Here is a 15,000-nt window from a genome sequence, read left to right on the forward strand (position 1 = left end):
ATTTCTTAAAATGTATTTTTTTCCAGATATCTTACGGAATTTGTCTGAGCTTCCAGAAGCGATTCCACATTTTGTCCATCGACAAAGTGATGAGCTGTCAAAAATTCTGACCTGTCTGCGTCCAGAAAACAGGTGTAAATGCGTCTTATTACATGGAGCTCCAGGAATTGGGAAGACAACCTTGGCCATCAAGGCAGCCAATAAAATACTTCTACCTAACGGTCACGAATTGGTTGTATACATAAATTGCAAGTACATTTATTCTTACGCAGACTTTTCAGAAAAAGTCATTCGTCAAATTTACCATTCACGTTATCCTGCAAACAACCCAGAAGCTGAAATCAAGAATCGTTTGATTGCACTGAACAAGAGCTTCTTTATACTTTTGTTGCTGGACAACTTTGAGTTTTTACTTGGTAATGCGAATGACAACGAACAGGAAAATCAACGATCGGCTGCATCTTTATGTCCCGCCGACAGTGAGGACCGAAGGTTGATCAAGGACTTTATCGGTGAAATTGCGGAGTGCGTAAGAAACGTTAAATTACTTGTTACTTCATCGAACATTGTTTGTTTTCGTCAAATTGGAAAAAAGATGATGACATTGAATCCGTTTTCACCAGAAGAAACCTTCGAGCTGTTAAAAAATGTACACGGCGATCGAAACGTGACGGTCGAAACATCCAAGAAACTATGCGAAGCTTGTAATGGTATTCCGCTCGTTCTTTACATTTTGATGTCGTCAACAATTAATCTGACCGCCTCAGTGGCGTATATGAGCAGCTCTTCTCCACACGATCCCGCCATTAGCAAATCCCTGGACTATTGCTTCAGTAGACTAAGAACGCAGGAACAGCATACCCTATTAAGTTTGGCTCTTGTTACAGGTTGGTTCACACTACCTAAAGTTGCCAAAGCCTTTTGTTCCGCTACGTCAAGTGAGCGTGATATCACACGCCATGTTGTAGAACTGGGAAACTGCTCTCTCTTGCAGCAAAATATGTTTGGGGAAACATGCCGGTATACATTCCTCTCGATCATTCGAGAATACTGCAAGCGCAAGGCGGCATCGGAAGAGGAGTTTCGTGTGGTCTTCCGTGGCGCTCGTAATCTGCTCATCGACCACCTCATTTCTTTCTTGAAGGACACTTTAAAGAAGTTCTTAAGCAAAGATGCGGTGGAGTCAGCTATCGACGACTTTGCGTGTGAAAAAGAAAATGTGATTCAGCTTGTAGAGTGGATTGATTCGGGTGAAGTGGATGCAGAACGTGTTACGAAATGCATTGATGCCTTTAACGTGGCGGGAGAGCTGCTTGCAAAGATGATGCCGAAGTCCATGTTTAAGAAAGTCTACAAATCCTTGAGGCGGAAATGTAAAAAAATTGGAGACAAACGAAGACGCGGTGAATGTCTGACTTCCCTTGGAATCAAAGAAGTTTTCAACTGTACGTGCAGAACTGGTCTGTGTGATAAAGCTACTGCACGAGCTCAACACTATTTGGTGAAAGCCAACAAAATTCAGAGTGACCTTGGCATCAAACATGGTAACAGCAGAGCCCAATGTCTCGCTAAACTTGGCCGCTGTTTAGCAAAAATTAATGACACCCGTGAACGAGGAAGAGCTTTGATTGAGGACGCAATTCTCATCAGGCAAAACGCAGTGAGGACACCGGATGAAGAAGAAGGCGGCGAAAATGTCTGCCACGTCATGCTGAGTGCAACATTTAATGACAAGGCGGGTAAGTCGAAAGAAGAAAAACCTATCGCCACTCACATGCACGCTTTTCCCCGTTCTTTTGAATGTGGTACATGTAGTTGTTGGTTCATGGCGCTGTTTACGCTTAGGTTGATTGATTAGCATAATTATGTATTTGTAGAGAACCCTCCTGTCACCAAGAACTTTACCTAGTGAATGGACGTGCTCCAACAGACTCTTGGTGGCTATATTAGTAATAGTCTGCTGCGAGGAAGGCCTTTTCACATTCCACATTTCTCTGACATGAAAACTACTTTTCTCTGCCTCTGGAAAGGGCATGTACCCTTTCAATTCACCGTTCTCTTTGTCGACAAGGAAGAAGAAAATTGAGGTGGCTACTTTAGAAACAATCTGAAGAGATTCAGCAATGCGAGGAAACACATGAACATTTAGCGTAGAATCCAGCAGAAGAAAACTTTCATTGGTGGGTTCAATTAAGCACTTCGTTGAAAACTGCTTCAACGGCGCTGTTACACACAACTTGCAACAGCCAAAAATGTTGCAGGCTAAGTTGAAGAAATTGTTGCAAAAAATGGAACCGAGTTATACTTTCTGTAACGATTTCAACGAAATGTTTGTTCCGTTGCGCAGTGTGACATCTCTGTGTGCTTTTTGGCCCGCAATGTTGCCCTTAGCAACCACTTACGCATGCGCTATTTAATGGAGCTCTAGGGCCGAAAGCGCCAGTTCGTTTAGGCTGTCGCGGTGAACACAGCATAATAAGTTGCACGAAAAATCCGCAAATGAAAAGCGCGGCCTTAAAAAAAGCATAGTTGAAATTGTAAATGGTCACGAGACAAATTTTATTTTCTTTTTAGTGGCTCTTTCACTTGAAAACCACCACCGACAGGCCGTAAAAATCCGAAGAGATGAAGTTTTGCCGATCTACAGAGAAAGATTAGGTGATCATCCTTTCACTGCTACCATACTTAACAACCTGTCCAATAATCATCGCGATCTGAGGGAAATCGAACCCGCTGAACGGTACGTGAGGGAAGCTGTGGAGATTCGGTTGAATTTGTTGGACGTCCATAGGGACACCTGCAAATCCCTGTTTGATCTTGGAATGGTGTTAAAGGAAAAGAGGGAATTCCAGGAGGCAAAGACCAACTTAGAGAAGTGCAAAGCGATGCAAGAGAAAGTTGTGAATGACGACACCATTGTTGAACAGTAAGTTCACTTTATAAATCGGTTATGTGTTGTATCGACTTGCAGGGTTTATTCCATTCAGATCATAAATAAAGGAAACTTGGCTTTGAAGATAATAGGAAGCGCTGACCTTAATGTCCCGAGACACTTCCGCTCCATTTCTGATCCCTGTCGGTAACTGCAAGACTTGATTTAATTACCTTGATGATTGACGATAATTTAACACCAAATGAGAATTACGTAATGTCTAATAATGTACTTTGCACCGATCAGATTTTTTTAACGAGCTGTTGAGTTGAATTGAGTGTTGTAGATCGTCATGCAGAAGAACAAGAGTGAATTATATAAGGCTGTTGATCTATCACTTTGCGGCCTTGTCCCAGCACAGTCACAAATGGATTTATTTTTAGATACACTTTGCGCGCGAAAGAAACAATGGGCCGCCAATTTTAACCACTCAGGAGAAGCCATGTAACGCGTGACTGCTTCTGCATGTTTTTTTCATGAATATGACAACTGATTCTCGCGCGGGAACGGGTATTCTAAAAATAGACTCATTTGTGACTGTGCTGGGAACCCCACCCATGCCATAAGGCAACATTCTTATGTAATTCACTCTGGAGAAGAATTAAGTTGTGAGTATACAGGAAACGTGTCTCGTTGTGCGTTGTGAAAAGAACTTTATTTAAGTGCCTACTCATTCTAGCGCTGGAGCACTAATTATAATTGGGGACACTGTAAAGTGAAATTAACAATCGACGCAAATCAAGTCAAATGTTGGTTTCTGAGGAGAGGGGAAACCGGAGTATCCGGAGAGAACCTCTCGGTGCAGAGTAGAGAACCAACAAACTCAACCCACATACGACGCCGTGTCTGGGAATCGAACCTGGGCCACATTGGTGGGAGGCGAGTGCTCTCACCACTGCTTCATCCCTGTACCCCGAATTGTGCCCATTTCTCCCTAATGATGAACTGGGTCAGGGTTCAGCAGCAGTCCTTAGGGAGCTCAAACAATGAGAAAAGCGATAGTGATAAAAACTCTTGAGATAAAAATTTGTGTCAAAGTTTAATTTTGCAAGAACTACGTGATGAAAAAGATCCAGGGACCAGTTGCATAGAGATTTTGCACACGGGACTTTGAGCTACCGAAAGATTTTTAACGAGGCGTTGAATTTATGACCGTGGCACATTTCTGAGCGTTATGAAACGCCTATAGTAACTTGGAACTAAGGCCGACCAGGCGCGGGTTGCTCGAAGCATGATTAGCACTAACCAGCGTTCTTTAAATACTATGGAAGGTTTTGATAACTTTTAACCAACGGTTACCGCTAACTTAACCAGGCTTGGAGCAACCGGCCCCAGGTCGATAGGGAGGAATCGTCTGATTAACCAAACTTGCAGTTCTCCTTCGTATTATCCTTAAATTGGTGTCGTTTGCTTTTAATCTTTTCCTGCAGGACACAACAAGAGCTAGAAGCCGTTTGCTTGGAACTTGGTGAATTGCCGCAAAGGGCCGCACCATGATTTATCCAGTTAAACGGTGAATTGGATTCGGCGTTACGTGGTTGAAGAAACTAAACAACTAACAAAGTATTGCAAAGATGGCCATTGTATAAGTAAAAGGTTCATTGATTTTAGTTACGACAGTTTACTATGAAATTATAACTAACCGTAAGGGAGCCTTGAGTTGTGCCTCAAGTTTCACACCTGTTAATCGGAAAATTACCAGAAACATCCCTGATATCAATAGATATGTTTTCCGATGTTCACTCGGGGATGCTGGGAAAAAACCGAGTGCTCCCCGACCGTCGTCGTCGAAGCGATGGCCTCGAAAGCAAAGAGGGCGCACACATATTTTATTTCGTATATCGTTATTACTCATTCAATATATTTCCCTTGTTTTAATCGGCTAAGCATCAGCCAACTGACAAAAGGCTAACTTCCACATTGGATATTAATCGTTCAATAATGTAGAGTATTTAACGGACAGGTACAAAAGTCAGACTGGATCAACTCCTATCGCTGACCTCGGATCGAGCGAAAAACGGTTTTGTAAGCCAAAACTATTCGACGCGGCTTACCCCGATTTCACCAAGGTTAGGTTAAAGATTAGGGCTAGGTTGATTTTTTGAGGCCTTATAATTTTTTACGTCGATTCAAGGTGAGCGATCCTAGTTCATCCCGTCCGACTTTTTTTATACGTGCCTGTATTTAAACAATAACGAATGACGTCACGTCATGAATTTTTCAATTTGAAACAGTTAAAAGGGGCATTGTCATGCTAAATTTGCTGTTTTTACGTCAAAATGGGCAAAAATCTAAATTAGTACTTAATTCACACGTACAGCATTCCTGACAACCCACTTACAAGAAATGAAATATATTTATGGCACAAAGAGCTATTCGTATTTAACTTTTGGTGTCTTCTGAAGACAAAGTCTCCAAACTCGAAAAAATTGGGTATTTTTTCAAGTTTCAATCCATTTCCATCCTCTCCATTCTTGGCTGCAAACAACAAAGAACAGCTTCAATGCACTTCAATGACCGTTAGCAACAAATCAACAGCATTATTTCTTGGTTTTAATTGGTGCAAGGACGTCTTTAAGTGTTTTGAAGTTGACTAAAGTAGCGTGACACTGCCCCCTTAAAAATGCAATCGAAGACTTCGTATTTACTTTGGAGCTCTGAAAATATTGCAAATGAGGAAAGTAAATTTCATCATTTGTTACTGTTACATATCGTATTTGGTGTGATTTTAAGAATTATGCACGTCTCAGAGAGTTATCCGCCTTGGCCTTTAGCCTCGTTCGAAAGCTTTCTCTTTGATCTGTATAATTCTTCATAGGTTTCTCAGCCAATTCATTTATACAATAATTAGTGAATATTCCGAGGATAAGTTAGTTATAATCCTTTGGTGATGGGATATAATAAAAGTGTGCCAATTATCTTAAACCTGAGAGTGTAATTTTGAAAAAAAATTATGTATTATCGCCTTTAAATCATTTCTTGTGGGAAAAAGAATATACTTAGTGATTCACGATATGGTTTCCGAGAAAAGCGTTCCACTGAACATGCTATTCTAGATATAAATAATCAAACTGATTAATGTGAGTCAAAGACCCACATTTCACCCCTGCTCTCCAGTAGCTCAGTGGTTAGAGCATCCGACTAAATGACGGAAGGTCGTAAATTCGCATCTCATTTGGGGCTCGGATTTTTCCGAGTTCCCTGTGGGTTCAGTTGTAAAACCTTTCGTTGTGTAAATTGAAAATAGCATGGGCAATAGGATGTATTCATGTGGCATATTTATTGATTTAAAGAAAGCCTTTGACATTGTAGATCATTTAATATTATTGCAAAAATTGGATCACTATGGAGTACGCGGGGTAACAAATGACTGGTTTGCTTCTTATCTGCTGGGTAGGCAACCAACAACGTAAATCGGTGTTAAAAGCATATTAAAAAAGGAAGTAATATTATCAGAAGTTCCACAGGAATCGGTGCTGGGATCGTTGCTTTTCCACATCTACTAACAGTTCTGGTCAGCTTAAATTTTATTTGCTGGCAGAGGATACTAACCTTTTGTATGCTGATAAAAACCTTAGAGCGCTGGAGAATTAAAGTTAATGAAGAACTAAGTAAGATCTATGACTGGTTGATTGCTAACAAGTTATCATTAAATATAAATAAATCTAACTTTGTTATTTTCGACCAAGACAAAAGATACTGAACCATCAAGTAAACTTAAAGGTGTTTGACCATCATACTAATAGCTATATCTCTTTATAACGGGGCATTTTTGTTGACGGTGTCCTAGCTTTAACTCCCTAATCAACTACTATAAAAAACCGAGGATCCCTAACTTACATTACGGACCGAGAAAACGAGGTTAGTGAGACATTTATAGAGCGTTTTCACATGACGTCACAGCAGCCATGTTGGTTGTATTGCCATCCAACATGGCCGCCCTGCATGTCACTTGGGTGCGAACAAAGAATTGGTATGGAAAAACGAATAAAATGTATTGGCTTTTTAAAATATTTGCTTTAAAGATCTAAGAAAACAACGTTAAAATCTTCCTGGAAAATGTTGCAGTAAAATTTCAAACAGTGTAGCGGGTCGGACAGTAGGTGGGTACTGTAGATATAACTGATTAGAGTGTAATGTGAAGTGCTAGTTTTCTACCCCATATAAACCATGTTAGCGTTAGCGCTACTAATGAAAATGGGCCCACACAAGGACAGAGAAAAGCTCTGACCAGGGTGGGAATTGAATCCACGACCTTCGGGTTAGATCACCGCTGCTCTACCGACTGAGCTACAAGGTGAGACGGGTCACGGCAATGTCACGGCAATGTCACGGCAATGAGTATGTACAAGTACAAGGAAGGGTCACGTTTTTGCAAACGTTGGCCGTGTAGCACTTATATTCTTATACGACGGTCCGCTAAATTGGCCAATCATAGAGCGTATACTATCTGAGAGATATGATAAATATTTGGAACAGCTTCTCTCACCAAGTGATGTCACCTAAACCAATCAATGAACACGGCTTTGATTACGTCTCTTTTGCCTAAATTATTTTTGAATTGACGCGGTAAATAGTTGTTCGTGCCAAACAAACTACAGTGCAAAAATGGATAAAAATTAATTAAATTAAATTATTATCTTTGGAAAGAACTAAGCTCTGATAGAGGCTCATGCTTGCTTCTCCAATGTAGACCAGTGTTTACGTGCTCTGCATGCACTTTGGTTTTTAACTTTATACATTCCCTTCCTGTTCTCTGCGAAATTCAAACAGTCAACTCTCTCGTTCAGAATGGAAATGAACTCTTTCTTCAAATTCATTTCCTGAATAGTTCGGCTAAAGTGGAAAACTGAAATTATGACGAAAAAGTTTGAAGCAAGTGAATTTGCTAGTTAGTGACTATGGCCTTCGTCGATCGCAAGATTCTTTCAAACGAACTCCGAACACTGACGAGTTGGGACATGGATGCCTCATATCGGTTCTGAGTGTATAACTAGTCATAACTTGATTTTCTCGCTCAAGACTAAGAACTGAACTCAGTTCTAAAATTTATATTTAAATTTTACTTTTTAGGTTAGGTTGCAATCTAGGGAGTTTTCAATAGACCATTGTACAATAATGATAACTTAATCATCGAAAAGATCATATTCCTGCTCTGGGAGCATACCTTAATGCAATCTAAGCATGACGTGGTCCTTGCCACCTGTTGACGGAGCACTAAAGTGGTTTAAAATCACATGTTAAATCAAACACTCGACTGATGAACACGTTGTGATAACGTTGAACTATTTCTGTTAAACACTGTGATTGTTTTTGGGTTACATGTAATGAAACTTGTAGAGCCAAAACGTTATGAAACGAGACGCGTAAAAATGGCGTTTACGTGTGATGCCTTTTCTGACAGCAAAGTAGATTTAGGGAAAACGAATGTGGTTATCTGGCCTAGAACGCTCACAGTTAGAGAAGGAATCAGTAAGAAGAAAGAGCCTTAACCAAATTCAAGAAAGAAATTTAGTAAAAAGAAGGTGTAAATAGGGTCCTGAAAGGGTAATTAACCTAATGGGATTTTGCCCCTGGGATTTTGCCCCCGGGATTGGGAAGTAAAAAGGTCCTTAATGGGAATGGGATCAGCATTATCAGAGGTTGTCAGGTATTATGTCTTCTCAAAATTCCGGATATCAAATCATATTTCTTGTAAGTTTTGGATTTCACGGTCCGCCATTATTCACATTCAAAACTGACCGATTGGACTTCAGAGGGATGGATCCAGAGTGACGTCAAAGTTAATATAGTCTTGAATTTGCATGGAAAGTAAAGAATACTAAAACTGAGCCGTCGGTAAGGCGCAACGATTTCATACCTGATTGGGCAAATTCTTCAGGATACGTTGAAACTACCACACTTTGCTTGAAATAACGCATGGGGCTCATGCAACAAATACGGTGGCTCACTACGTACCATTTTTTTTTTCTTCGGAAAGCTCAGCACTGATAACGCGAGTGAAGGGACTAAAGCCCTTCCTCGGCGCCATCTTCAACGGTGAACTGAACGGTGAACTGTTTGTCAACTCGCGAGGACGAGGCAAGTCACGAGGTGAACTATAAAACTTTTTTACCGCAACGCGAAACCATGCTAAAATAACATTTCCCAGATACCGAAGATACGAGGGATGGGAGATGACTAAACCGCAAGCGACAGATTATAACGCCTGCCGCAACCGCACCAGAAAAATCTCAGCAGGAGGAGATACTTACAGTAGAGGTCACTTGCGTCCCCTCATGATCATTTCCCAGAAAATTTCCACAATGCTGACGACATGAAAAGTAATCGATTGTCATACCATTAACTCTGAGCATTGTTAACCTTACCAATTAGATCCAGTGGGTGTGGAAATGTCATATAAACAAACAAGGCACAATTAAAAGGGTGTTCGCTAAATTTTGGTGCCATGTTTGATCAAGTCTTCACTTAGAGACGTATCATAAGTTTGATAACAAGGTAAGGGCAGAGCTGTTAAGATCTTTACATAGTATATTTAAAACAAAACAGTTAAGATTGCCTCTGAATTAACAGTCGGTTCCGCTCACTCCGATTCCATCCAGTGACGATTCTATTTTTGAAATTTGGCTCTTTCTGATTGAACTTCCGTGATTCAGCGGCAAAGGTGGTTTTCCTCAGTGACTTGAAAAGTTTGAGTTTGTTTAACATATAAGAGAATCGAAAGCGCGGTGATTTGTAGAGGGCGAACGCATAAGTTAATTTCGATAAATAAGGAAACAAGCTTCTTGTCGCAGTTACCGTCTACTTAATTGGCATGAATGTTCTGCAAGTTCCGCGGTCATCACTGCTGCATCTTGGTCTCCCTCAATTACACACAACGTTTTTCACAAGTTTTGCCGATTTAGGAATGATAATTATTCTTTAAGAAAACTGAAATAGTGTACGTTAAATGACCAAATTTAACGTGTTGTTATTAGCATAAGAAAAAATCTAACGAAGAAAGTTAACTCCCTACACTATCGTCATCGTCTGCCGAAATCCATTTCGAAGAAATTCAGTTCCACGAAGAACAAATTTGACGTTGCTCGAAAGAAACTTAAGCACGACGTTTGTTGCTTTTTCTGGGAAAAATTTTCAGTTCAGTGTGTAGTGTCAGTCATCCATAGATGAGTGAGATCCGTTTTTCTCAGAAGGCAGTTTGCGGCAACGAAAACGTCACTTTTAAACTACAACTGCGCCATCTTTAAGCATCTCGCGGTTATTGTCTCGTTCACTTTGAATGGGATAGTTTTTTCTTTTTGCTTCTTAAACCAATGATGTTATTGCTTTGTGGCGTTGTCGACCGACGCCAGAAAGGTAACTGCAACACAATAATTAGCTGGCGATATACATGTATACGTGACCGGAAGATGAAAAAAAGGCAATGTTATATCGATCGTTAAATCATCTAGCGTTAGACATTAAAATCTATAAGTGACACTATTTGGGGGTGTATTTCACACTTGCCCGTCTTATACGGGATTATCATTAACTCAGAAGGTTGGCTTGATAGATCTTTAGAGCTCGATGCACCGGTAACACAGAGCTCATGGATTCAATATTCCCATTCAAGCTGAATTTAAATTTAAATTTAAATAGCAGGTTTATGATTTTTTTTATTTTTCCCGGTAAATTGTGTGATATTCTGTCACAGAGTTCCTGCATATTTCAAAAGCGGGGAAAAACCCTCTTAGAGCTAAAATGAAAATTATCACCCCTGAAAAATTCAAAGCTTGATAACGATCCAGATCATAATTGCGCAAATCTACATTGGAGAATCTTTTGTATTTTAATTAATCCCGACTTGCGCATGCACTTTTATGAAACTGCGAACTGGCTTCTATTCATAACACTCCTAATGATATGCGAAAATGAAATAACACGGAATACCAGCATGTTATTGGCTAGGCGTGCATAAAACACGTGCGTGACACTACGGGATAGCTATAAATACGCTTTGGTCGAGATGCGCTCCCTTCTTGCTCAGTTTCCAGCACTGGTCCCCATCCCCCTACCGATTCACGTGGGTCGTACCTTTTCTGACTAGCCCTAAGCCAAGCTTGGCTTAGACCGCTGTTTGATATTTCACCCCATTCATTAATTCAATTGAGCATGAATAGGAGTGTTTAACAAATAGATTCCATGTTGCCGTGCGTCTGTTCAGTAATAGATTACAGATGACGTCAAAATGTGGTAAGAACAAAAAAAGTGGCACACGAGGCGATAGCCGAGTGTGTCACTGACCAACGTAAAAATCGGCACGTTCTAATTATTTCCAAAAGGAACATGCCCAAATTTTGGAAAATGTTGTTTTCTCTCCAGCGAAGCAGCAAAAAACTAAACTTAACTGTCACAAACTGGACACTGGATTCCGGAAAACAGATTTATTCTTTAACCGCACAACAGTTTTGCTTAATTTTAAAGGATAAGCGAACTCCAAATGAATCTGCAAACAGCTTTCCAACTTGCAAACAGCTTGCAAACAACTTGCCAACTTATATTAGGAGGAGGCGTAGCTCAGTTGGTTAGTGCGCGGCTTTCTGAGCAAGAGGTCCCCGGTTCGATCCTCGGTGACTTCAACGTCTGTTTCGACTTTCCTCTGATCTGTGTAGCTATAGCTTCAAATACTCGGAAAACGGAGCACTGACAGAGGAAGGGGGGTATAGGGCGCATCGCCGGCTTCCATTGACACCAGCCTCGTAGCTGAAGCAATTACCGACGTTAACAAACGACGTTATGCAGTCCGGAATGTTCTTCCCCTAAATAACTAAACCAAATTGTGGTACATTCTTACAGACATCAGGAAAACTATAAGACGTAGAAGCTTCTGCATAATTAAGCATGAGTTCGCAGGCAAACTTTCCAGAATATTCTAGGGCATTACAGGTTCTTTACAGAACACGGAGGCTGGTATCGGGTCCATTTTAGCCAGCGTAGCTTGGGGTTTTGTGGGTGCGAGATGCAAATGTGGAGCGGCGCTGTGAAATACCGATAGCTATTTTGTTTTTACGAAATGACCCTGGCAACTCTCCAACTGGTATGAAATGAGAGAAATGAGGAAATGGAACTCGAAAATTCCAATTGGAAAAGCCGTTTTACAAGTTTTTGTTTTTCCGCAAATTCCTGGAAACGCGTTCGGACAATATGGGAACCAGTGACGCACAATTAAGATCTTATTTACAGCTAAAACTAACCGCTGGGACTGGATATGCTTACAACGCATGCGCAAGCGACGTATACCTTGATCATTTGCTCCTTTTGTTAAAAGTCTTAAAACACAGACAGTATACATGTAATTAATTGCAAGTTAATTCGTTTGTGAGTGTTTCTCGCGCTTGCGTTTGCGTTGTGACAACGAACGAGCTCTGAACCTTCTTTAAGCATAATTGAGTCATAATTGATGTTCTTAATTTTAATACATGATGAGCAAACTAGAACTGATTTAACACTGTGTCTCACACATTTGGCTCGTACTTTGTTGTCCAGACCCAATTTTCGAGTTGTTTTGTAGAAATCGTTTCCCAGAAAATTTTCAAAATTTCGACGAAACGAAAAGTAATCGATTGTCATGCATTGTTAACATAGATCCAGTGGGTGTGGAAATGTCATGTAAACAAACAAGGCACAACTAGAAGAGTGCTTAGCTAATTTTTGGTGCCGTATTTGATCAGGGCTTCACTTTGAGACGTATGGAATTTTGATAAACAAGGTAAGGGCAGAACTGTTAGGAACTGTTGATAATATTTTTAAAGCTTAAACAGTTAAGATTGCCTCTGAATTAACAGTCGATTCCAGTTTCAAACTTTAACTTCGGGACTTACAATTAAAAGTGAACTTCCGTGATTCAGCGGCAAAAGTCTCTTGAAAAGTTTGAGTTTGTTAAACATATAGGAGAAGATGCGGCAATTTGAACAGGGGGACCGCATAAGTTAATTAATCGCCATAAATAAGGAAACAAGCTTCTTATCGGAGTTACCGTCGAATTAATTAATTGAGATGAATGTTCTTCAAGTTCCCCGGTCATCACTGCTGCGTCTTGGTCTCTCTCAATTAGCTTCACAACGGTGTTACTTACTTTATTTTATTCCCATTCTATGAGTTTTACACGTATCTAAGAAAGAGCGAATCACTTGATTTAAATTGCAGTTTGGGTGTTACTCAGCTGGATGTGATATTCCTTGTCCATATTCATAATGGCTGAACTAGCCATAGCGCAACGACGACAGCAGAAACTCTCTACAAAGATCGCTTTCATTTCGCCAATTTAGCGATGATAATACTTTTTTACGAAAACTTAAATAGTGTACGTTAGATGACCAAATTTAACGTGTTGTTATTAGCATAGGGACAGATCTAACGAAGAAAATACATTCCCAACGCTATCGTCTGCAGAAGTCCCGCGTTTCGATGAAATTCGGTATCACGAAGAACAAATTACTAGAAAGAACCTTATCATTTTCAAGTGTTAGGGAAACAGGGATTTCTGTCGCTTTTTCTGGGAAAATGTATTGGAAACAAGAGAAACTTTTTCCGGCTTTACACTAGACGGATAACATGAGAGACGCATAATTCGTCTGGACGGATATAAGCTTACTGTAGTTTGCGAAACGAAACCAAACGAAACCATGCAAAACGAAACCAAACAAAACGAAACCAAACAAAACGAAACGAAACCAAAACGTTTTAAGGGAATTGTAAAACAAGTAACCTACACAATCATTATGATTCAATCAAAATCATAAAAAAAAAAAAAATTAAAATCGTTCTTACACCGCTGGATCTCTGAAGAAACCTTTCTTCCGATCTCATCCCATCATGGAAGTTTTCTACTGTAAAAAGGAAATATGGCATGAGATTGAAGGCACTACACAAGGCACTACCGATATCCGGTCACATGTTCTACTTCTAGTAAAAAGATTATTACTTTATTTTGGGTGGGTTGTAATCGCAAACTTTCACATTTCGTTCACAAAAAAGGTCAGATCCACGTGCACTTCTAAACCTTCCCACGATTTGCTAAATGGATAATATACGAGCAATAAGTAAACATAGGAATTTGAAACACTGATTCCGCTAAAACGTACATAATGGACCATAATGTAGGAGCTTTCGGAAGCCGGGTCGGAAGCTAGCGAACATGGCGAATTATTTTCCTCCCTATGTGAGGTACAGGCTTCCCAGCACTTGAATAAGAAATCGTTTAAAAGGGACAATCGATAACAAGGTAACAACATAGGTTATGTTTCAATTTCTTTCGGCTAGTTTCGCTTTGGTTTCGTTTGATTTGGTTTCGTTTCGCAAACTACAGTAAGCCGTTTTGGCTCTATAAAAACGGCCAATATCAGTCATCCATGGATGAGGCCTTCAATTTGGCTAACCCTAGGCCGAAAAACCAAGCTTAGGCCTAGGATTAGCCAAATTGAGGGTTTTGGTTACTTTCCAAAAGGTGACCTGTGGAATGTGACCTGTGTTTTAGACCCGTCGATGGATGAGTGTGTTTCTTAGATCTGTTTTTCTCAGAAGGCAGTGTGCGGCAACGAACTATAACTGCACAATCTTAAGCTTTTCGCGGTTATTCGTGACTTTGAATGGAATGGGAGGATTAGGGTTTTACTTTTTGGTTTTTAAACCAATAATTGTTATTGCCTTGTGGCGGCGTTCTCGATCGAGGACAGAGAGATAAATCTCTTGATCGTGTAAAATTCACACCCACCCACAAACCCAACGTGGCCGGAAAATGAAATGAAAGTGTCACTGTCGTTACTCGTGGATATGAAAGTTACCGCGATTGTTTGAAATTGGCAGGCTGAAGTTTCCTTTATGCACTACTTAGTGTGATATAACGGCTGGATAATGGTTAGCCTGCAAGCAGGCGCTTTTGTAGCCGCGAGAGGATTGGGGCCCGTCCCAATCCACTATTCGAAGGCATTACAGATTCTTTACAGAAGACAGAAGCTTGTATCGGGCCCATTTTTGGCTGCGTAACTGGAAGTTTTGTTGGCGCGAGATGCAAATTAACGATGGGCGAA

At 40.4% G+C, this 15,000-nt stretch overlaps 1 protein-coding gene across 1 annotated transcript in view; it reads left to right on the forward strand.

The window, feature by feature from the left end:
• LOC138032452 (uncharacterized) overlaps positions 1–15,000 on the forward strand; it is a 34,281-nt gene that overhangs the window by 1,702 nt on the left and 17,579 nt on the right. Inside the window, exons 2-4 of the mRNA XM_068880134.1 lie at positions 27–1,739; positions 2,575–2,926; positions 4,363–4,400. Coding sequence (XP_068736235.1) covers positions 27–1,739; positions 2,575–2,926; positions 4,363–4,400 — 2,103 coding nt within the window. The remainder of the gene's footprint in view (positions 1–26; positions 1,740–2,574; positions 2,927–4,362; positions 4,401–15,000) is intronic.

The sequence above is a fragment of the Montipora capricornis genome, chromosome 2 (assembly GCF_036669925.1).
Source record: "Montipora capricornis isolate CH-2021 chromosome 2, ASM3666992v2, whole genome shotgun sequence".
NCBI classification, from domain to species: domain Eukaryota; kingdom Metazoa; phylum Cnidaria; class Anthozoa; order Scleractinia; family Acroporidae; genus Montipora; species Montipora capricornis.